This window comes from Malaclemys terrapin, chromosome 5 (assembly GCF_027887155.1).
Source record: "Malaclemys terrapin pileata isolate rMalTer1 chromosome 5, rMalTer1.hap1, whole genome shotgun sequence".
Lineage (NCBI taxonomy): Eukaryota > Metazoa > Chordata > Testudines > Emydidae > Malaclemys > Malaclemys terrapin.
The window spans coordinates 108,487,393-108,512,648 of NC_071509.1; the positions used below are offsets into that span (position 1 = coordinate 108,487,393).

A 25,256-nucleotide genomic window follows, 5' to 3' on the forward strand; every position below is an offset into this window, starting at 1 on the left:
AGCACTTGCAGCCAAACACCACATACTGCTTCAATGGAACAGCAGATTGCCTTCAGGGATAGTAGCTTGGCACGACTTGGCTGATGTAACATTTCAAAGAAGAGAGACCTCAGACAAATTTGAAAAGATTTGCCTGACTTTTTAGAAATCTGATTAATTCCTAGCGGATGGAAACCAAGATGTTGCTCTCCTTTCCCCTCCCTGTCCTTGATCCTTTCCCTCCCTTTATTTTTTTATTCTTCCGTCTTTTTGTTTGTTTCTTCTCCCCTTTTTTTTGTGTAGGGTAGCAGGGGGAGAATCATAAAATACAAATTTAAAAAATGCCACCCCTTAAAGTGTAACCATAAAGTAACAGAACTATAGTCACTCCTAGGTGGCAACAAATAAAAAGGAGCTCTGACTTATAGTACTTTGACAGTGGTCCCATGTTAAAAGTTCCTGTCTAGGTTATTTTTCTCACCTAACATTCATTATATACACATACAAACATGCATGCACACAAACCTTTTAGTTCCAAAATTAATAGTTGTATAAGGGGAAATATGAGCTAAATAGCAACTTTAACAAGGAACCATACATAAGTTTCACAAAACTAATGTTTCCCTTCAATCCTGTAGAAATGGTCACAAAAAAATCTCATCTTTATAATGCATGTAGATTCAGGACTGAGATATTTTATTTTATTAATTTAAAACATAAGGAATACCTTTATAAAAGACAGAAAAAGTCACCGATTAATAACAAAACTAAAACAAAACATTTAATATTTTTAACTATTACTTCTTTACACACTTAAATCCAAATAAGGTAACCATTTCTTCTTGAAAACTTCTGATTGACCTCTAATGAGAGACATTACTTTCTCTCTAATGAAATTCTCAATATAATTTGTTTCCAACATCCATTTTGAAGCTGTAGCTACAACAACAGATAACTTAGGCACACAGACAATGTCTTGATTAATATAATCTGAATCATGAACATACTCTGTTAGAAACTTATATTTTTCTAGTAATTTCTCATCTTGTTTTCCACTCCTAATAATAAGGAGTCAATCCAAGTTTTTGAAAACATTTACAGAGATCCAACAGACTGATCTTTATGACACCATCTCATGTTTAAATGTTGAAAATGCCTCAATTTGATTTTTCTGCCTAGCTTATTCAGAGCTCCCTATAAACATCTGACATATGGACAAAGCAAACTCTCTCCACCGTCTCTTGAACGACAGAAATACCGCCCCAGACAAGTTGATGCTGTATAATCCTATGCATCTATTATCTGTGGAAAGTGTTTGGTTTCTGGACTGAAAAGTTTAAAACGTTTGCAGTAACTTGCATCTCAGTAGTTTTGTAAACTGGCTTACTATACATCTCCCCAACCAGGATTTTTCCAAATATAATTAGTGTAGGTGAAAGTGTAGTGTAGGACTGACAGCCCTGGAGAGCAAAGTCTTCTAAATGTCCACAGAACACCAGGACAATAGCAACTTAAGTTTTCCCTCCCATCACCCTGTCCAAGTATCTCCTCCTTCACCAAGACAAAACACAGTCAAAGGATGAGAGGATAGTTCAGTCTGCGTGACCCCTTCGAGCATCGGCCTCTACAAAAATGGCCAAAGATACCAGTTGCAAGGCTTATGTTTGCAAGTTGTACACTTGGCCATATGAAGTTACCCTGAGACTAATAACAAAGACATCAGATTGACACTTACTAGCAATGATTGTTTCCAATGTTTCAAAGTTGGACTCCAGATGGGGATACACAAGAGAAAGACTTATTTGCCTTTTATCTTCCCTCCCGAGCCAATCAGTTCACAACTGACTGTAGTTTAAAACACCCACTCCAAACAGATCAAGCATAAAGGGCATGTTTCAGAGTAGCAGCCGTGTTAGTCTGTATCTGCAAAAAGAACAGGAGTACTTGTGGCACCTTAGAGACTAACAAATTTATTAGAGCATAAGCTTTCATGGGCTACTGCCCACTTCTTCGGATGCATATAGAGTGGAACATATATTAAGGAGATATATATATACACACACATACAGAGAGCATGAACAGGTGGGAGTTGTCTTACCAACTCTGAGAGGCCAATTAAGTAAGAGGAAAAAAAAATTTTTTTTTTGAAGTGATAATCAAGCTAGCCCAGTACAGACAGTTTGATAAGAAGTGTGAGAATACTTACAAGGGGAGATAGATTCAATGTTTGTAATGGCTCAGCTATTCCCAGTCCTTATTCAATCCTGAGTTGATTGTATCTAGTTTGCATATCAATTCCAGCTCAGCTGTCTTTCATAAAGTCTCTCATAAAGGGCATGACCCTCACAAAAGCATTCTTCCAGTCTCTGATCATAATTATGCTAAGAATCAAGTAAGAGATGTGCAATAGTGAAGACATGCCACTGTTCAGGCCCTACCTCCATGCAGTTGCAGGATTCTAGGCTGATGTAGCAGAAGCCTTGATGCTGCCTCCATGCCATGCCATGCAACCTTCTGCATTGAACCCAACTATGCTGGACTGACACAAGGGGCAGCATTTAGCCCTTGATGGAATGGAAGCATGACACTTCCAGAGCCCTGGAATGGAGCACTGCAGCTACATCACAGCTAATTCTTAATTATTCATACAAACATCAGATTGGTCAAACTGGGTCGGACCAGTGGTCCGTCTAGCCCACACTCCTGTCTTCTGACAGTGGCCAATGCCAGATGTTTCAGAGAGAATGAAAACAGGGCGATCTATTAAGCGATCCATCCCCTGTTGTTCACTCCCAGCTTCTGGCAGTCAGAGGTTTAGGGACACCCAGAATAAGGGATTGTGTCCCTGACCATTCTGGCTAATAGCCATTGATGGACATATTCTCCATGAACATATCTAGTTCCATTTTGAACTCAGTTATACTTTTTGGCCTTCACAACATCCCCCAGCACAGAGTTCCACTGGTTGATTGTGCAAAGAAGTACTTCCTTATGTTTCTTTTAGGTGTGCTCCCTATTAATTTAATTGGGTGACACCTAGTTCTTGTGTTATGTGAAGGGGTAAACTTCCTTATTCACTTTCTCCAAACCAGCTTTTTTGAGTGTCACTGCACACTGAGAAGATGGTTTCAGAAAGAACTATCCACCATTATGCCAAGATCTCTTTCTAGAGTGGTAACACTTAATTTAGACCCCATCATTTTGTATGTATAGTTGGGATTATGTTTTCCAATGTGTATTCCTTTGCATTTATCAACACTGAATTTCATTTGCCCCTCACACACAGCTTCGTGAGATCCCTTTGTAACTTTTTGCCGTCAGCTTTGGACTTAACTGTCTTGAGTAACTTTGTATCCTTGTCAAACTTGGCCACCTCACTGTTTACCCTTTTTTCCAGATCATATGAGTATGCTTAACAGCATTGGCCCCAGTACAGATCTTTGAAGGACCCTATTTACCCCCTCCACTGTGAAAACTGACTATTCTACCCTTTGTTTCCTATCTTTTAACCAGTTACTGATCCATGAGAGGACCTTCCCTCTTATCCCATGACTGCCTACTTTACTTACAAGCCTTTGGTGAGGGATCTTATCAAAGGCTTTCTGAAAGTCCAAGTACACTCTATCCACTGGGTCATTCTTCACCCCCTCAAAGAATTCTAAAAGATTGGTGAGGCATGATTTCCCTTTACAAAATCCATGTTAACTCTTCCCCAACATATCATGTTCATCTATGTGACTGAAAACTTTACTATAGTTTCAACCAATTTGCCTGGTACTCAAATTGGGCTTATTGGCCGGTAATTACGAGGATGAGCTCTGGAGCCTTTTTTAAAATTTGTTATTACGTTAGCTATCCATCAGACACCTGGTACAAAGACTGATTTAAGCTATAGGTTACACACCACAGTTAGGAGTTCTGCAATTTCATATCTGAGTCCCTTCAGAAGTCTTGGGTGAATACCATCTGGTCCTGGTAACTTATTACTGTTTAATTTATCAATTTGTTTCAAAACCTCTACTGACACCTCAGTGTACGTCAGTTCCTCAGATTTGTCACCTAAAAAGAATGGCTCAAGTGTGGGAATCTCCCTCACATCCTTTGCAGTGAAGACCAATGCAAAGAATTCATTTAGCTTCTCTGCAATGATCTTGTCTTGAGTGCTCCTTTAGCACTTTGATCATCCAGTGGCTCCACTGATTGGCAGGTTTCCTGCTTCTGCTGTACTTAAAAAAAAAAAAAAAAAAAATCTGCTGTTAGTTTTTATGTCTTTTGCTAGTTGCTCTTCAGAGTCTTTTCTGGCCTTCCTAATTATACTTTTACACCTAACTTGCCAGAGTTTATGCTCCTTTCTATTTTCCTCAGTCAGATTTGACTTCCAATTTTTAAGAGACGTCTTTTGATCTCTAACCACCTCTTTTATTCTGTCATTTAGCCATGGTGGCAATTTTTGCTCCTCTTACTGCTTTGTTTTTAATTTGGGTTACACATATAGTTTGAGCCTCTATTATGGTGTTTTTAAAGTTTCCATGCCACTTGCAGGCATCTTATTCTTGGGACTGTTCCTTTTAATTTTCATTTAACTAGTCTCCTCATTTTGTGTAGTGCCCCTTTTTGAAGTTAAATGCTACTGTGGTGGGTTGAACAAACAAACAAGGTTTCTTTGGTATTTTCCCTCCTGCAAGGATGTTTATTTTAATTACGTTATGGTCACTGTTACCAAGCAGTTCAGCTATATTCACCTCCTGGACCAGATCCTGCGTGCCATTTAGAACTAAATCGAGAATTGCCACTTCCCCTCGTGGGTTCCAAGACTAGCTGCTCCAAGAAGCAGTCGTTAATGGTGTCTAGAAATTTTATCTCTGCATTCCATCCTGAGGTACATATTCCCAGTCAACCTGGGGATAGTTGAAATCCCCTATTATTGTTGGATTTTGTGTTTTTGTAGCCTCTCTAATCTCCCTGAGCATGTCACAATTACTGTCAAGTTTCAGAGTAACAGCCGTGTTAGTCTGTATCCGCAAAAAGAAGAACAGGAGTACTTGTGGCACCTTAGAGACTAACAAATTTATTAGAGCATAAGCTTTCGTGGACTACAGCCCACTTCTTCGGATGCATATAGTGGGCTGTAGTCCACGAAAGCTTATGCTCTAATAAATTTGTTAGTCTCTAAGGTGCCACAAGTACTCCTGTTCTTCTTTTTACAATTACTGTCCTCACCCTGGTCAGGTGGTCAATAGTATATTCCTACTGCTATACTCTTACTATTCACGCATGGAATTTCTATTCATAGAGATTCTATGACACTGTCTGATTCATTTAAGTTTTTGACTCTGCTTTCTTTCACATATAGTGCCACCCCCTCAGCAATATGACCTATTTTGTCATTCCTGTGCAGTATACCCCGATACACCCCTACCCCAATATAACGCTGTCCTCGGGAGCCAAAAAATCTTGCCGCGTTATAGGTGAAACCGTGTTATATCGAACTTGCTTTGATCCGCTGGAGTGCGCAGCCCCACCACCCACCCCTGGAGTGCTGCTTTACTGCATTATATCCAAATTCCTGTTATATGGGGTCACGTTATATTAGGGTAGAGGTGTATTATCGTGTCTCATTGATTATGATCATTCCACCAAAGTTCTGTGATCCCTATTATATCAATATTTTCTTTTAATACCAGGCACTCAGGTTCACCCTTCTTACCATTTAAACTTCTCGCATTTGTGTACAAGCACTTACAGAATTTGTCAATGCTTAGTTGTCTGCCTTCATGTGAAGTAAGTAAATGGGACTCATTCCCTTCAGTTCCTACCCGTACTTTATCAACATCTACCCTGCCCTCTTTACTAGGATATAGAGTATCCCCCTTAAGAAATCCTCCCCAAGTAATGTCTCTTTTCACACCTGTCGGCTTTCCCACAGCCCTTAGTTTAAAAACTCCTGTACAACCTTTTTAATTTTACATGCCAGCAATCAGGTTCCCTTTTAGTTTAGGTAGATCCATCCTTCCTCCATAAGCTCATCGTTTTCTCAGTTCCTAGTAAACCTAAATCCCTCCTCTCAACACTATCATCTCATCCACACATTGAGACCCTGAAGTTCTGCCTAACTGGCCCCGAGCATGGGGCTGAAAGCATTTCAGAGAATGCTACCATGGAGGTCCCGGACTTCAATCCTTTACCTAGCAGCCTAAATTTCGCCTCCATGACCTCTCGCCGATCCTTCCCTATGTCACTGGTACCAACATGTACCATGACCACCGGCTCCTCCCCAGCACTGCATATAAGTCTGTCTAGAGGTCTCGAGAAGTCTGCAACCTTCGCACCAGACAGGCAAGTCACCACAAGGTTCTCCCAGTCATCGCAAACCCAACTATCTATATTTCTAATAATCAACCCCCCCATTACTATTGACTGACTTTTCCCAATAATAGCGGTCCCCTCCCCTGGAAAGGTATCCTCAGTGGTAGAGGATACCATGACATCATACGGAAGAAAGGTTCCAACTATGGGATCGTTTCTCTTAACTCAACCTGGATGTTCTCCTTCCCCCTAGACTTTCATCTTCCTCAACAGCACAGAAGCTGTCAAACTGGGGGTGGAACCACTTCACTGTGTCCCAGAAAATCTCATCTAGGTACCTTCTCTGTCTCCCTTACATCCTCCAGCTCAGCCACTCGGGTCTCAAGTGCCCATACTCAATATCTAAGGGCCATGAGCTGACTGCACCAAATGCACACATATACCACCTGCCCATAAGACAGGTAATCATACATGCTGGATTCAATACAACAAACTAGATAGCCCTCACTCTGCTGCTGGACTTCTGCCTGCATTATTTTTATTCTTGCAGGGCTCTGTTTGTTCTTTGGGCAGGGAAGGTTGGTTTTATTTGCGGGGGGCGGAAGTGGGGTTATTGGCCAAAGTTTAGAGAATGTTTATTAGGTTTATCAGGCTCTCACACTGCCTCTCTAAACTCCCTCATAAAACTCCCTTGTTTCCTAGTTCCTCCGGTCACCTGGAGCTGTCTTTTTAAACCCCTTTTCTCCCTGAGTTAGCCCCACCCCCTGGTCATAGGGCTCTAAATGGATTAGGGATCGAAGGATGGCAGGCTAGAGCCTCATTAGGAAACTCTCAGCCTTGCCTAGTAGGCCATCAGGCTCATCACATAGCCCCCCAAACAGACCACACTACACCTCTACCCCGATATAACGTGACCCGATATAACATGAATACGGATATAACGCAGTAAAGCAGCGCTCCGGGGTGGGCGGGGCTGAGTGCTCCGGCGGATCAAAGCAAGTTCGATATAACGCGGTTTCACCTATAATGCGGTAAGATTTTTTGGTTCCCAAGGACAGCATTATATCAGGGTAGAGGTGCATAAACTTCAGTCAAGAAGGCACACAGTAAGCACGCAAGTACACAAACTAACAACTCACCCCAAGGGTCACAGTCGCTCCTCCTTCCCCTGGAGAACTCCCTTGCAAAACTCTCCTGTTTGCTGCTCCTGTTCCATTTAAAGATTATCTATTTCTTTCGTGACTACAGCACTGCTGCTTAGCATAATATAAATTAGTTGCAGCTGTTAAGAGAATTTGCTCATTTTCTCTGAAGATGGTCTGCATTTCCAAGCCAAAATACTGAGCAGCTTTTAAAAAAGGCAAAATTAACTTCTTCAATGAAAGTTTACATTTCTTAAAAGCCTCGAAGGCAAAAAAAAAAAAAAAAGTTACCTCTCAGTATTATCAAATTATAACCACACACACTTACAACTTGTTACAGAAAACTGCTGTAAGAGCACTACAACCAGGAGGTAGTATGAGTGCACTAGTTAGTTTAATGCAAGTTTCAGTCAAGTTCTTCAGTTAAAACACAGTTCCAGGAATGTAAATCCATATCCATTCCAAGCCCTCCAGTTCACTTGTTAAGTATAAACTGATTTATGGATTTGATTTTCATACATAACTTTAGTATACTTTATATATGTATATAGTAACATTTATATAGTATGTTATATACTTTGTTTACTGAAATATACTTATGGGTTGTGCTAGCTTACTGAATAAAACACTATGTCAGTTGTAATGGAATGTACTTTGTGTGAAGGCCATTATCTTTAACCCAAGATACTGTTAAAGTTCAGAAGCAATTAATAAAATGTGGTGATTTTTTATGTGGCTTATGGTAGACCACATAAGAAGAGGTATTTACCAGATAAGAATTAATAGTGTTCATGTCGTGAAGATTTATCAAAACATTTGACTATCTCATAGAATTTATCCAAGTCAGTGCCTGGCAGAGGCAGGACTCAGCACTCAGCAGTAATACAATGTTATGAATGGCTGATTATAAAATGCTGGCATTTTCCAGATTGCTGGCCAAATTGGTGCCAAGGCGGCACATGTACATTTATATAGATGAACTAGGGGGTTTGTCATGACTTTTCATACACCCGCACTAAAAAGAAAGAATGTAATCACATTATATATAGGCTCTAGTGGATTAACTCTGTATGCACTGACTACTGTATTCTCTCAGTGCCAGATGCATTAGATGCACATGATGCTGCTACAACTTAGAGGAGAGACTTTGCCTCCATTGAACAAAAACATTTAAATATATTTATTTCTTATCCCAAGAAATGAAAAAAGGGAAAAGTGGGAAAATAAGAACATTGTGCAGTCCACTTTTTCTCCGCAAGAGCTTGTCAGCTGCATCTACACATCCTTCTCCTCCATAGCAGCTCTTAGCTACTAAGGCTGAAAGAAATGGCTCTGGCTCTTTTGAAGTCTTTTCACATCTTTTTTACATTGGTTTTTAACCAAGGGCCTGATTATACAGCTGCTGCACCAAGCAACTCCCTTCAAAGTCAATGGGAGCTGCTCACATGAAGAGGCTGCATAACGAGGCCCCAAACACTACCAACTCTGAAGCAGTCTTTGTGCTGCCTATGCTAAATGGAGGAACTCTATAGCAGCCGGACATTTGATTTGAGGCAGCTATGTATAGGGCTCATTTAAAATTAATATTACTCTCTGAGGGGAGTGGGAGGAGGAGGAAGGAGTTTAATTGATCTTGGGCAAGCGTATTATTATTTAGAACCCTCGATGTGTTGGACAGTTTGATTTCTGTGAGTTTTGAGATGCCTTTTGTGCGCGTTTGTTTAGTTTTCAGTTTTTACATAAAAGAAGATCTACAGACAAATGGCACATCAGAGCACACTCTATGGGCCACTACAATACCAGCAACTGGATATAATCATGCAAGTTACACTGGGAGGCAGGAACAGAAAACAAAGCTCATTTGCTGTAGCCAAGCATCACTTATTTTGAGTTTCAGAAACGGTCTCCCTAAAAATAAGGTACCTCGTGCTCTTAGGATGAGAAGCATTGAGATCCACTCCCCTGCCCTTCCTCAAGGAAAGGCTTATGCCCTTCTTCTCACCACCCACCCACAGCACTCAATATACAAGCCCAAGCCCACCCTTCCTACAGTGGGGACTGACTAAATCCTTCCGACACAGCAACTTTTCCAGATAGCTCAGACCCAGGGCCAAATTCCACTCACAAGAACAGGCTTTGACACCAAGGGACTGGTTCTCATTTACAGTACAACCAGTTTATATCACTCGGCGTAAATGTAATATACCCCCACTTTAAGGCCCCTTTACTGGCAGAGTGGGATAAAAGCAGCTTTAGTGTAATTGAGAATTTGGCCCCCAAGACTCCAAAGCATCAGACTGGAAAAAATAATAAGCAGCAATTGTCTCCCAGGCTCTAACTCTCACCTGAAGAGACGTGCCATTAGTAGAAAGAAAAGCCCTCCTGACAACTCCCACTTTAAGCACTGGCGGTTTCCCACACCGAGCTCTGAAAGTGCACAGCAGAAGCACTCTCCTCCATGCCCGGTGGTCTGCTACCACACTACAATCCCTGGAACACCACTAAATACATAAAGAATCAGAACAACTCTTCCCAGTTGAAACCTGTTCAAGAACAGATTCTAATGTAGAGAATGCCTAATCACGGTAGCAACTTATTTATAAACCTAAACACGAAGAAACTAGCTACAGTGAGTGGTAGGGGTTTTTTTCCAGCTCTTGATGGGTGCACTAGAGGAAGATACATAAGTCTAAAGAGTGGAAGAGGCTATGCTTCTTCTCCTATGGCTTCCCTCTGCATTGAGTGAGTAGAACAAACAAGTTGTGTGTGTTATCTGCACCTACAAGTTAGGAAGCAGGTAATTATCCCTACTAGAGTTTACGAGATTACCTTTGCGAGGTAAAGAATGAAGGGTACGTAGAGGCATAACACCAGCTTAGCTTGTCTCTGCGTATTCCTGTAATGCAAGTCTTCCCACTTTGTGTAACTGCTTAATCCTCTACCCCTTAGCCTCATGAGAGCAATGTCTGGGCTTCAGGGAACAAGTCTAAGGGCTGGTCCACACTAACCTCCCAGTTCGAACTAAGATACGCAACTTCAGCTACGTGAATAACATAGCTGAAGTCTAAGTATCTTAGTTCGAACTACAAGGTACTTACCGCGGGTCCACATGCAGCAGGCAGGCTCCCCCGTAGACTCCGTGTACTCCTCTCGCGGAGCAGGAGTACCGGTGTCGACGGCAAGCACTTCCGGGATCGATTTATCGCGTCTAGACAAGACGCGATAAATCGATCCCAGAAGATCGATTGCTTACCACCGAACCCGGTGGCAAGTATAGACGTACCCTAATTCACCTCCATCAAACCAAAAATATCCTTTAAAAAAAAAAAAAAAAAAAAAAAAAAACCACACACACACACAAAAGGCAAAATACTAGACACCCTTTAACACAGAAGTGGAAAATAAAAGTGCAGACTAGCATCTTCCCAGCCCTTTTCCCACACCAAAGGGACAAACAAATGGGTTACAATACAAAATAAGCATAAGCACACAGTGAAGTTTGACTAGACAAAGGAGGATCTCTCTTCTAACTTCTCCCCAAACCCTTAGGCTGCTTCCAAGATTTTTTTCTTAACATTTCCTACCAGAGTGGTAGAAACAGTGGGAGCTCTAGCACAGACAAGTTGCTAGCACTTTTAGACCACCATGTCACCCAGCTCTGCTCAAAGCAAGCCTAGACATCGTTGTGGTAGAGACAGCTAGAATTCCCACCAATGGGAATGCAACAGTGGGAAATATTAAGAGAAAGCTCAGCATAGATAAGGCTTAAGTGAGCCTCCACCTACCAGCCACATAGGTGCTTTTGAAAATCCCTCCCCAAATGATTGAGTCAATAGGAATTTGTGCTACTAATCATTCAGGCATGTCTGAAAATCCCATCCTTAACTACCCTATTACCACCGCCAATATTGCTGAGCAATAGAAAGGAATTTATGACAAGCACTCTGCTTGCTCCTAAGACAATAAGGAATTCCCCATTTTTATCAGGAACCCACTCAAATGAAACACTGCTTCCCCACCTTTCCCCCTACCCTTCAAATAATAGAACTGAAGATTAGGAAAGAAAAAGGGATTAGGGTAGTAAATGGTGGAGTTACTGCACTTACATGCCTGAACTGAACTAAGTAACTAGTTACAGTGAGTTTGGTGCTCTTGTCCTAGTCCCCATTTCTCCACATCACTGAACAGGTTAGTACGACGTATAGTCTCTGTTCAGAAGACACCAGCAGATGAGGATGGAAATGCACCACTGGAGCATTTTACAGTGTCTGCCCGCTCCATGCCCAATCCTGGCCAGTGATGATTATTAATAGAGCACAACACCACATGTCTGCTAGGCACTTCCCGGAACAAATAAAAACTACTTAGTCCCAGTCCCAAGAATCTTACGATCTAAGATGTAGGTTTTCAGACTGTAGGGATATGATGGAGGTTATCTGGGGAGCAAGCGCACCTTGGAGCAGGGTGGGTGGGAGGACGCTGGGTCCCTGCCCCCAGCATGCCACCACCATCCTGCTGCCTGCAGCACTGGGCCCCTCCTGCTCCTGTCCCATGCCATGCAGTGCTCACATCAGATTCTCTCACCAGACGGCTGAGAATCTGGGCACCTTTAGCTTAAGGCCATGCTCTGTAGTGCCCTGAGTGCAGGGGAGGAGGCTAGCCAGGGGAGGGCTCTCCTAGGGAAGCAGAGTCTGGAAGATGGAAGCTCTGCTGGGGGGAGACAGGCCAGCCAGGGGGAGCTGCTGTGGAGGAGCAAGGCTTGGATAAGAAGGGGTGGGTGGAGAGGTGGGAGCACTACTGGGGAAAGATGGGGTCTGACAAGGAGGCAGGGGAGTTCTGCTGTTGCTAACAGGGCCCAGGCTGGGTGCTTTGCCAGATGGGGGTGGAGGCACCCTAGGCAGGCAGCTACCCCAGGGTTTGGATCTGGGTGCCCACTGAAAGGTCAGGCACTGGATTTCCATTGCCCAGCAGCCCCAGTCTCTTCAGAACCCTGTGGGTGTCAGAAGCTGCTCCTGCACTAAACTCCTTGTCCAGGGCCAAACCAATGGGACCCAGACTCATCCCCCCCACACAAACAGGCCTCCCCCACCCATCTGCCCTACCAACTCAGCCCCCTCCGTAGTTGAGGGCCCTGGAACTCACTGGTCTCATGGGAATTTCCCCTTTCTTCCCCCTCATGGGCTCTGAACTCTGCACCACCTGGGTCCTCCGCTTTCCCCTGCACCGAGGGGGCCACTCACGGGACATGACTCTCTGAAGAGAAGCACAGCAAAAGATGCGTGAACCTCTGATGTAAGTATTCGTCTCCCTTTCACCCTCAACTTGTCACCTAGATGGAGCGAACAGCAGCCTGTGGTGGGTTAGCGTTTTTGGGCTGGGTGGAAGAAGAGGGTCTTTACAGGGGATTTGAATAAAAAGAGGATTGAAGCCAGGATTGAATGTGTTTTTCATGCTTTGGCCAAGTGAGCAGGAGGATGGGGTAAGAAAGAGCATGGATAAAGGCAGAAGATGGGAGCAGAGGAGGACATGCTGAAGAGAGAAATACAATAAGGAGATCTGAGATGTAAATCAGTGGGCTTGTGCAGTGACTTAAAATTCAAAAGAAGGAGACTGAACGCAACCTGTTGGGCAAGAAGGAGCCAGTAGAGAAGTTCAATAAGGTACCTATGTTCAGATGGATGGGTGAGGAAAATTATTTTAGCACCTGAATTTTGGACAGACTGGGAGTGATATACTGATAGGTATCAAGGAGCTCAAGAGGAGGAAGTTGAAGTAAGCAAGGTAGGAAATGACCTGGATATGGAAATATATTTCTTTTCAGTCATCAGCACACAAAGAAATAGGTCAGTTGACCTAGCAGCTAAAGAATGGGTAACTATTCAGAGTTGAGGGAACTCAGACAAATTTGTAAAGATTTGGTCTAACTTTTTAAATATCTTGATTAATTCCTAGCAGATGGAAACTGAGATGTCAGTCTCCTTTCCCAGCCCTGTCCCCTCTTCCTTCCTTTCCTTCCCCGCACTTCCCATTTCTTTGCTTTTTGTTCTTTTGTCTTCTTTTCTGTTCTCCCCTTATTTTTGGGAGGGAAAAAAATGAAGGAAGGAAGCAGCATGACTTTATAACACCCTGAATGTATGTGGAGAAAGAGCCAAAGCCCAGTGTGCAGGAAGGATGGGGGGGTGACATGTCATGACACTGAGTAAAACTGGCATACTACATCCTGTATTAGTGACTAATTACTGCAAAAACATTTTCCCTTCTATCTAAAAGCCTTTATCTGGCTGTATTTTAAAGCAGAAAGTGATACCATTCCTTAGAGAACTGCATTTCTAATTTTGTAAAGAAACGATTTTCTTCTTTTACAGTAAATGTTACAGGCCTGATTCTGATCTCACACCAGTGTAACTAATGGCTTCAGTGGACTTAGTCACTCCTGATTTACATTGGTCTAAGTCAGGTCAACATCTACTTGTAGTGCATAATGACTGATGCCCTAGAAGATCACATATGCACAGTCAGCATTGGGGGGCAAACAATCTCAAATCTTCAGTTCGCTGATGACATTGACGGCCTGGCAGGCAGCGAAGATGAACTTGCCAATCTTGTGAAATGATTGGATGAAACCTCTGCAAAATATGGCATGGAAATCAGTGCAGAGAAAATCAAGCTGATAAACAAAGGTGATGGGATCAGTTCACGTATCACTGTTAGTGGAGAAGAGCTGGAGACAAGTATTTGGGGGCAATCATCACTGATGAAGAATCCAAGGCAGAAATTCAGGCAAGAACTGCGCAAACAGCAGCAGCGGCAAAGCTAAAGCCAATTTGGGGGAATAAGAGCCTCTCCCTGGAATCCAAACTGAAACTGCTGCACACATTGGTCATCTCCATTTTTCTGTATGCGTGTGAGACATGGACCCTTACGGCAGAACATGAACGGAAAATATAGGTAGTAGAGATGAGATGCTTCTGTAAAATCCTGGGCATCTCCTACTTCGACCACGTCTCTAATGAAGAGGTCCATAACAACACCCAATGCGCTAGGTCATATGAAGACCTCCTGACGACCGTGAAGAAGCATAAGCTGAAATGGTACGGCTATGTAACAAGATCATCTGGCCTATCCAAGATCATCCTCCAAGGGACAGTACAGGGGAAGGAAGAAGAAGTAGACAGAAGAAGAGATGGATTGACAACATAAAAGAGTGGATAGGAATGGACTTCGCGGAGACTCAAGCACTGACACACAATCATCAGGGACGGAGACAATTGGTTGATTGCTCAATGCAGTTATGGGAGTGATGATCATGATGAAGAAGTCAGGTCAGAGTCAGGCCCTATTGATACAGACAATTTCCGTGTAATTTTATTTTTGGCACAAAGGGAAGAGGCTTTCCAATTTTGAAAACTGGTTTCCTACCTTGAACAGATTCTTGGTTACATTTCCTACTTCCTTTGCCATTCTAGGATAGGCCAGATACAATCAACATCTGGAATCAATCTAGCAGGCCTTCCTTCCTTCCATACTGTTCTAGTTGGCAAGCATGCCTTTGTGCCTTCATGAGAGCCCACCCCTCTTCCACCAGCATCCTCTAAGACAGCCAAAAATAATGTTAATCACATATATTCACATGACATTTCAAAGAGTACATGTATCTATTGGAGGGCAATGGAAGGGTTATTTGTTTTCACAAAAGGCAGTCTGACAACATATGCACCATGTGATATAACAAAACCCCTACCAGAGAAGATGCATGATATTTTTTTGAGCTTGGTGTCCCTAGTTTTTCAGAGGAAGAACATTTATTACACATAAGTAGGGATCCTGTGGTACTGGAAAAGAACATTCAGAGGAAGGAGAATGCAGTTATGGAGAACCCACACTTGCCAGGACCCACACACACAGTGAACAACATGTATGTGAAAAGAGGAGGGTACCCATCCTTAGCAATGTGGAGAGGAGCTTTGACGTGGGCTGTGACCAACAGATCTGATACTACGTGAATCCTCTAGCCAAGATACCTCCTTTCTTGCGACTGTCTTTGCTGGTGCTCCACTGCTTGGAAGGAGGAGTCCCGCCCTCCTGGCCCATGCCAAGAACCCCTGCACAAAGATTGCTTCTTTGAGCTCTCTGAGGGAGGGTAGATTTGCCCTGAGTTAAATAGGCTATGTAAGTCCACAGTATTTTTATTAATGTCCAAATCTTGGTCCCCAGCCTCTCTGCAGGCACAGAGGACCAAAATGCAGCAGAATTGCTGTATTTCCACTGTGTGATGGGTGGGGAGTATCCAGGATGTTAAGAGACTGCACAAGGGGACTTTAATTTTATCTAAGCATTCATACTATGCTCATCAATTTAATACTGACAGTGCTGATCAGTGGACGCAGGCCAAATGCGTCCACTGACCCCCAAAATCCCACAACAAAGGGAAAGCTGTGACACAAACAGAACACCCAACTCCCCAAGGAGAGAGTAAGCCCAACTTTAAGGCTTGAGAGAAGAGTTTGTTCCCGTTAGAATCCTCATGTACCTTTTTTTTTTTTTTTTTTTGGGGGGGGGGGGGGGCGGGAAATGCATCTTTTTACTTGGGCTTGATCAAGAGGGACTAGGATTTAGCTCATTAGCACCATGTTCTGGAAGACGAAGGTATGGGGATAACAATTTCCATACACCCCTTCTACTTGCAGTGCTAACCCACCTCACTCCAACCACCTTTCTTTGATTTTTTTGCTCAAGTGGACATTCCATGGAAGGGTCTCATCTCCAGCTGCTTGTTAAACTTTTTTTTTATTGAGTGAGAGTGTAACAAAAAGCAATAAAAGAGCTTTTCCCTAAAATAAATGCCTAGGATTCAACATGAATACACTCACTGCAGAATCACAGAGCGCAAACTGTGTGGAACAAGTGCACAAGAACATCTCCATTGTATTTCTTGGCCCTGCTACTGAAAAAAGACACCACACATCTTGAACTTTGCTTGAAGTGGTTTTCAATATTATTTGATGTTAAGGAGTCTGCAGTGGGAGCAAGAGGATTTTCAAATCCCTGGAAGAGGCATATTGATTCTTCCCAGTTGTGTGAAATCGACAATGCATTAAACTCTCTCTGTGTGTACTGAAATACATGTTCTAAATCAGGGATCTCAAACTCAAATCACCACAAGGTGATTTGTACTAGATGAGGACTAGTACATTGGCCCAAGGGCCGCATCACTGAAACTTTTTCATACAATACAAAAGTATAGTCAAAAATGAAAAAAAAAGAAGAGTAATATAGTATGCTATTAAAAGTCAATGTATTCACTTTTTTAAAACTGTAATGCGAAGAGGGGTTTTAATAAAATATAAACACCTGTAACTATTCCTTATGTGGTCAGTAACACTGATGATGATCTACATTAACAGTCTATCAACATAGCTGTAATGGCAGCAACTTTTTAAAGTAACTATTCGTATAAAATACATTGCCAAATTTAACAAACATTCTTCCCAACTACTCACACCAAAGAATCATTCATGCTGAACTTCATACTTCAGACTGCTCATCTAGTCCATGAGGCCCTGCCCCGCCTCTTCCCACCCCTTTTCTGCCCCCATTCCAACCTCTTCCCCAAAGTCCCCACCCCAACTCCGCCCCCTCCTTGCCCCTATTCCAACCCCTTCCCCAAATCCCGGCCTCGCCTCTTCTCCACCTCCTCCCCTGAGCGCGCCACGTCCCCGCTCCTCCCTGCTCCCTCCTGGAAAGTCCTAAGCACCACAAAACAGCTGTTTGGCAGTGGGAAGCGCTGGGAGTTAGGCAGAGGAGCAGGGACGTGGCGCACTGGAGGGGGGGGAGGAGGGAGGATAGGGGATGAGGGGAGCTTGGCTGCCAGTGGAGTCGGCACCTATGGCGGGCCACAGAAAATAACTCCGCGGGCTGTGTGTTTGAGACCCCTGTTCTAAATGCTGTCCAGAGAAAAGTGATTGGAAAGTTGAAATATTATCTGCAGAACCTATGATGTGAAAATTGATGTCCTTTAAACAAACAAAAGTTACCTAGCTGTCACTCATCTCATTTATTTTTATACCCCAGTAGCACAGAGACTGCAGATGCTCAGCACCTTTGAAAGTCAAGACATAAGTGAGTTATTCAAGGTCACGCTCAATCAGAGCCAAAGAGCCTGTTAGTCCCAGGTTTTATCCCCTGGGCAACATTTCATGTAGGGACATTTTTAATATAAACCAAGAAAAGAGGGAGGATTACTGAGCAATTCTGTATATTTTATAAAACCAACTAACTTAACTGGGCACTGATGCAGCAATGGGATCTATCCTCAGACTCCTACACCTATGCAAAGTCCCCGTGAAGTCACTGGACTCCATACAGGTCTAGACAGGCAGATCCTTTTGCAGGTTCAGGGCAGATATCAGCAAACCTGACTCTGAACATGGGGATTTTCAAACTTGTAGAATAGACCTATGTAGAGCAATGGAAGAGAAATGATTATGTCTCAAGCCAACAAAGAACAGGCTTTCTGCTGTCTATGGTGTAGAACAGTAATGGAACTGAGTACAGTACAGTTAATTACTAAGAAAGGATAATATTACTCTGTTAAAGGGGGGGCAGGAATTAAACAAGTTATGTGGGCAAAGCACTTTTTTTTTTTTAAAGCAGAACCTGATGGGAAGGAAGAGAAGCTGGTACAACAGGATTTAGCCATGATTCAAGATACAAAAAAACACTGTTTGACTAAGAAAAATTATAAGATTTTTAAAATGTACTGCAGTATTGGCAGGCACTTCAAGAGTTAATACCGAGGGTCACTTCTGGATCATTGCTAATAAAGCTCTGTTACCACATGTGCCTTTCAGCCCCTTGTTCCTGCCTACACCATAACAAAACCCATTACAGTTCTATTGACAGGCAAACACCCATTTATAGGAGAAGTACACTGCATATTTTAGGCAATCAGAGTATAAAAGCAGATTCTACCCTACAGCACTATATTGTTATTCTAAAGCTGGAATCTTCTATCTGGCAGAATCAGGTTTCAAAGTTTTTTGGGGGCAAATTATTTTTATTTTATTTTTTTCAGTTTTAGTTGGAGACAAAACATTACACTTAAATGCTTGGGGCAAATCTTCCTGTTTTATTGGTATTAGGTAACTGAATACGGATTATTAAACATGGCTAGATTTAATCTTTATTAACACACCAGCTGCTCCTTCCAGGTTTATAGAAGTTGTAATCTCGGTGCCAAATATAATTTATAAGACATTTTCAGCAAGAGGCAGCTTGTTGTCACCCTTTTCTTCTCCCTCTTCCCCCCCAATTCCTTTAAAGCCACGAGTCTACAAACAAATGCACCAATGCAGACCCTAACATAAAAAGAGAATCCTATTTAAGGCAATGGGATTCTGCATGGATAAACATGAGGGTCTAGAGCAGTGATCTATTTCTAGGATCAGTGCCTAACACAGTTAAAAAATACAAAATTCTAAAGAATTTTATTGTGTGTTTTTCACTGACTGCAAGCTCAGGTTTCCTATCACCTATCAACCATTTACTACTAATGTCTTATAGAGTTGAAGAAAAGAATAATCCAAAAGGTGCTGATTATATTTCATCAGTAGTATTATTTAAGGCCCTAGATCCACAGAGTCTTCCACTCACAAAGAACAAATATTTGAATTTTGGTTTAAGACATATTAAGAAGAAAAATATTAGTACTTCAAGGAAAGTTCCTTTACTTCCACCTTGCATTCTCCTATTCCCAAAACAGAAAGCTTCTACTCAGTAATAGTAATTTTCTAATTAGATTTCATGGTTGGAGGATTATTTTTTTAAATGGCTTTCTTGGATTTCCACTTGAAAAATATTTGTTTCCTTCCACTACCCTGCCATATATTCGCTTTCTCTAACGTGCAAATATGTATGTATGTATGCCCATATACACAAATATGCTCTCTCTTGCTCAATTTGAGTTCTGTGCTTTGTCCAAATAAGCTGTTTTAGAATGTGGACATATTTTCTAGTTTAAAACATTTGTTACTACAAAAGTAGATTGGGGTTTTTTGGGGGCAGTGGTGAAGAAGCTCATGACAATTTGTCTAGTACATCAATATGCATTCACCAATTTTCAGAGTTACAAAGCAGTCATTACATATATTTTCCAAGACAAGCTTTTTTCTATTTCTGGGATCCATTATGAAATATTCTCCAATGTACCAAAATGACTGAATAAACAACAGAAGAAAATGGATTGAATCTAGAGTGGAAGCGGTGGGTGGAAAGGGGGGGAAGCATCCTGACCATCTATTTTTGTCCTGAAATGCATTCATCCTTAACTGGATGGTTATCGTCCTAGAGTACTTTCTATGGATAAAACATTACAGAAGCTGTTTAAAGATCATGTTAAAACAATCTCTCATTAAAATTTTTGTTTTATGGAGGAGAGAAAACTTGTATTTCCAAATTTCATTTTTCAATTTCTGAAAACACAGTGTAATGGGGAAATGATTCTATGTCACCTTGAGAACACGCTATCAATTATCTACAGAATTCAAGCGAGCAGTCAATTACTTGTCCCTCACATGTCAATGCACCTTTCAACTCTTTTCTTGTAGGACACTTACATCAACATATTTAGCTTTCTTTTTACTATCTTCCTGTAATTCAGAAGACAATTTAGACTCCCATATGGTTACTATCAAAACTAACAGATGCCTAGCAAATTAAAACACAAATTATGACTTGTAATATGCTGATGTATCATCATCCCACTACATCTTGCAATTTACGGTGAATCATAAGAAAAAAAAAAAAAAAAGGCTTCTGTCTGATGTGCTAAAGTTCTCTGTACCTCCCTTCTCTATTAGTTTAGAGTCAATGGAATTAGAGTATGGTCCAAATTCTGCCTTGAGACATACATGCAATCAATGGAAACTGCATGTAACAAAGGACAGAATGTGGCCTTAATTTACTTGGAAATAAGGCAACAGCTTAAAACTAATTTGCAGAGGGGAAAGCCACTCTTGTGCCTTTTTGGCTTCATTCTGACATATAAAGGAGGCCTGAACGTTTTTGGTAATTAAAAATATTAACAGAAGCTATTTTTCTTCCCTTTTGATTTTTGTTAGGAATTCAGGTTCTTCATAGGCTGGAAGACACTGGTTTTGTCTAGACTAGGATTTAAAGGTTTTTAGAATGTGATCGGTAACATACATTCTAGAAGTGTAGTGCAGAAATGGCAGAGCATGTCTTAACACACACTAAACTGATCAAGTTAAAGCCTGGGGCAGTACTCTAGTCAACAAGGGCCTGGAAAGGGAAAGCTGAGCAACAGATAGTCAGACTAAATATCCCTTCCCCGTATTTAAATCTTTGTTTTGTTTGGTTTATATTTTGTTTCAGTGTTCAAGTAACGTTTTGGAGAAAGGACATTTGTTAGTGTTAAACATCCCTGCTTCTATTAAGGTGTTGCAAGCTCACATAATAAACTTCTCCAACACTTCAAAGTCTTGTTTTGCTGAAGGATTACTCGGGCATTCCCAATACCTGTGATAAGACCCGAGCAAGGGGAAAAAAAACAAACAAACTTTATTTATACATCATAAAGCATGCTCCTCCATCCCCTCCTACTCCCAGCCCAAAAGGGGGGCAGGAAACAATCCTAAATTTTATAAAATCCTTTGCAGATCACCTCTAGCATATTAAATGTAATGTCTTTAACTCTGGGTTTTCAAAAATATGTAACCTAAAATTACAAATGTATCTAAAGTTGTGATTTATACTGCATGTACAAACAAGGCAACATTCTGTTCTTACCAACCCACCCTTCCCTAATGCAGCTCTACTAAAGTAAGTGTAGTTGGATGAACATAACAGAGGGCAGAATTTGGGCCATGTTATCCGAGGCACTAAAAGATTAAGAGGTGTCTCCTGAAGGGCACAATTCTGCCTTCAAATAAAGAGGTGCAACTTCCACTAACTGGGTACAAATCTGTTGTTGCTGTTGGGTTCTGGTTTGTTTGGGTTGGGTTGTTTTTTTTTTCCCCATGTAAAAACACAAAGCTAAACAAAAGGAATTAGATTATTTTGTCTTCATTCCAAACATTAAAGGTGTGAAGTTATGTACATTTTGTTCTATATTGTAAAGTTAAAATGGTATGTGTCTTTAGATTATGTGCCAATATCCCAACTGTAATTAAAATACCTATACAACCTTTCTCTGTTGAAGGTTCCATCACTTTTCATTGTTCGAAATGGTGCTGCTCCTAACTCACTTCACTCCGTTTTCACTCTGATATTTTATGATGCAGAAATGGAAGGTTTACGTTTTTTCTTCATTTTTTTTTTAAACTGTTGATACAAACAGCACATACTAGGTCTTTGCTAGATGTTTCTGGAAAGGTACTAGACACTTTTGAAGGGTTTATGCAAGATGTTTGAAAGAGAATGTTTTACACAATAACATTCTCAGTAAAAGATCTGAGCTTTCTTAAAACAACTAATGGTGCAGTTTTCCTCAATTACTGCTCTCCTTGCATAGGCAACTGAAATTATTTTTTCTTTTACATGAGTTCTGGCTCAGCTGAGCGACTGAGCAAGTTGCTAACAAGCCAAGAAAACTACATTAAGCATACTCTGGAAGATGACTGCCTATTATTTGGAACTGTCGTACATGTCGCCTCTCCACACAAAAAGCCAGTACTGTTTTGAGGAAGTAACTAAGACAATAAACACACATAACACCTCTGTAGATGAAATGCGCTGTATATCTCAAAGGGCTTTGTAAAGGAGGGCAAGTATCATGAACCGCATTTTGCAAATAGGAAATTCAGATATCTAGGCCACACAACAAGCCAACAGCAGAGTTGGGAATAAGCTCAAGTCTCCTGATTCCCAGTCCAGCAACCGCCTCTCCACTGCACCATACTGCCCAAGGACCTTCCCTCAGAAATCTGGGATCCACCAATTCACCTGTAACACATGGAACTCTGCTATTCATTTTGATAACTAAACTGAGTGAGCCTCAGCCAACCAACATGAAAGTAGTAAATAATTTGTTAGCCTCCTGTGTCCTTTTCATGCAAAGATATAAGCCTACATAAGAAAAAGACACTAATCCAACTGCCATTGTCCACATACTTAGGGCTAGTCTACACTACCCGCCCGGATCAGCGGGTAGAAATCGATCTCTCGGGGATCGATTTATCGCATCTCATCTAGACAGATAAATCAATCCCTGAATCGACGCGCCTACTCCCACCTTGTCAGGAGGAGTAAGCGCCGTCGACAGGGGAACCACGGCGGTCGATTTGCCGCCATCCTCACAGCGGGGTAAGTCAAAAAGGATACGTCAAATTCAGCTACACTATTCGCGTAGCTGAATTTGCGTATCTTAAATCGATCCCGCCCAGTGTAGACCTAGCCTCAGTATTTATAGGACAAGGCAAGCACAGTTAAATAGGGAGAAGAATAGTATCTCATTCACTGAAAATGCTGGTTGGCCAAGAAACACACCACACTTATTCTTTATATAATTTATTAAGGTATCAATATAATCCTTTTCCCCCTTGATCCTGAGGGCCACTGTAATGGTACATAAGTATTCTGCAAGTACTTCTGTTTTTTGCTGGAAAACATCTGTGCTCACTCCATCACACATGTAAAGGAATTAAACACAAACACCTTTAAAACTGGAGCTAACAAAACAACTGATATGGCTGTTGAAAGAGTACCATGTATGATAGGAGGTAAGGAAGGGACAAGTAAACATTAATATAAAATGAGCGTTTGAACTATTTTAAGATTATGTTGAAAAAATAAATCGAGTTTCTTTTTTGTTTGTTTGTTTGTTTGTCCAAAATAACCACTTTAAAAAATTATGACAGTCTTACAGAGATCTTTACCAGGGCCACCATCTTTACATTCTAAGAAAAGAGACACCACATCATCACTAAACACTTGTTATCACCTGATCCTTATCTTTTTTCCATGGATGCTGAAGGTTATCAGTACTGGTGGTGAGATGAGAAGGGAAAAATAACTGGTTTTCCCATCTGTAATAATGGAGTTCAGAATCTTTTGTTGCCAACCTTTAAATTCCAAAGACCTGCATTCTAAGTCTGTGTTCACACATGCTTTCACAGTCCCCCCAGCACACCTACAGCATCTCTGTTTAATAAGTCTGTCTTCATCATTGATAACTGGTATAAATTATGGGGAGATGTGCTTTATAAATACAAGAGCCCTCCTCCTGCTATAATAAATGATACATACATGGATGAGGCCATGTTTTAGTGTTTCCAACAACGTATAAACCCATCCGCTGTATTGACCCTGACTTTATAGATTATGCATCATGTTACATGTGTGTCTCATTCAAAACAGGCATGTGAAAAACGTACTAGAAATATTATTATATGCAGGTTACTCTCTAATATACGGCTCTGACTACTCCATACACAACGCTACAGATGGTGTCACAGGATACAGTGCAACCAAGACAAGACCAGCAACACAGCCGCTGTCAAGCAAATGCTCAACCAAACCATTGTAAGAGCCTGGGCTTCAGGGGAGGGAACAGTTTCCTCCCCCTCCCGTTATTATTAAACAACAAAATCTAATCACAACAAATCCCCTGCATCTCCGTACGAGTCACTGTGTAACCATCCTCCCAAACTGCATTGCTCCTAGCACTTGATCTGCATGTATTATTGTAATGTCCCCGAGGAAAATCGTAGATCAACCCATTCTCCAGGCCTGGGTGTCTCCTCAATTCTCTACTTCTCCCATGACAAAGGGGGAGGGGAAGGACACTCTTCACACCTACAACAAAAGCAATTAAGAGGGAGGAGGGAAGAGGGAGAAAGCTTTGTTTCAAGATGCAGAGAATCCGACATGCGAACCTATATGATCGGGGCAGGGGGGGAATGGATGTGGCTTATCTGGGAGACTGGGGAGGAGAATGAACATACACGCTCCACATATATGCGCGCACACACCTCTCTCGTGTTGTATTTTTCACACACTCCTGACTGTCCTTTCCGTGCGTTGCACCGGTGGCACCACAGCAATAAAACCGCGGCACTTACCCAGAAAATGACATTGAAGCCAAAGATAAAATATTTGATACAGCAGCTGACTTCGGGCCCTTTGTAATGCTTCCCGGACATCCTCTGGGCTCATGAAGACGCGGTACTGGCAGCCAGAGTGGACGCAAACAGAGCGGGTTTGGTAGCACTGAAGGCAGGCGAGCAGCAGCCGGCAGGCAGGGAGCAGGGCTGGCTGGGGAGGGGAGATTAGCGGCGGCAGCAGGAGCAGGCTTAGCGGCGGCTCGGCTCAGAGATGCATGGAGCGGGCGCCGAGTCCCGGGGATGGCCGGCGAGCAGCTCCCACCGCCTCTCACACATCGAGGAGGCCCCGCCGGCGAGTCCCGCGGCTGCTGCTAGGGAGAGAGGCGCCGCCGCGCTGCCCAGGCAGATGCTGCCAGCACCGGACCGTCCCCGCTGGAGCAGCGAGACGCTCAAGCCCCTTGGCCACGCTGCGCCTTCCTGCCCCCGGCCTCCCCCGCGCTGTGAGCCCGCCCCCCGCTTCCACCGGGCCGCCTCCGGAGCGCGGCGGGCGGAGCCGCGCACACATTGCAGGGCGGGGGCGAGGCAAGAGGCTGGCGGCCCCAGCGGGCTCCTTGCAGCCTTAGCGGGCGGAGGCGAGACTGGGCTTACGCCGGAGGAGCTGGAGCAGCCCGTTAGTGAGCTGTCCCCGGCCCCCCCTGCTGGTCGGGCCCTGATCCTGCCCTCAGGCTGACCGCCCATGGGGGCTGCAGGAGTGGCCACTTCAGCCCCT

The 25,256-nt window shown here is 42.5% G+C and overlaps 1 protein-coding gene across 2 annotated transcripts in view; it reads right to left on the bottom strand.

Moving 5' to 3' along the window:
* The window catches only part of TSPAN5 (tetraspanin 5), a 117,702-nt gene extending 92,716 nt beyond the window's left edge, over positions 1 to 24,986 (bottom strand). Inside the window, exon 1 of one of the 2 annotated variants that reach the window (XM_054029843.1) lies at positions 24,506 to 24,986. In XM_054029843.1, the coding sequence (XP_053885818.1) occupies positions 24,506 to 24,586 (81 nt within the window). In that variant the 5' untranslated portion in view covers positions 24,587 to 24,986. The remainder of the gene's footprint in view (positions 1 to 24,505) is intronic. The other variant, XM_054029844.1, reaches the window with a different exon arrangement.
* Positions 24,987 to 25,256: the final 270 nt, after the last annotated feature.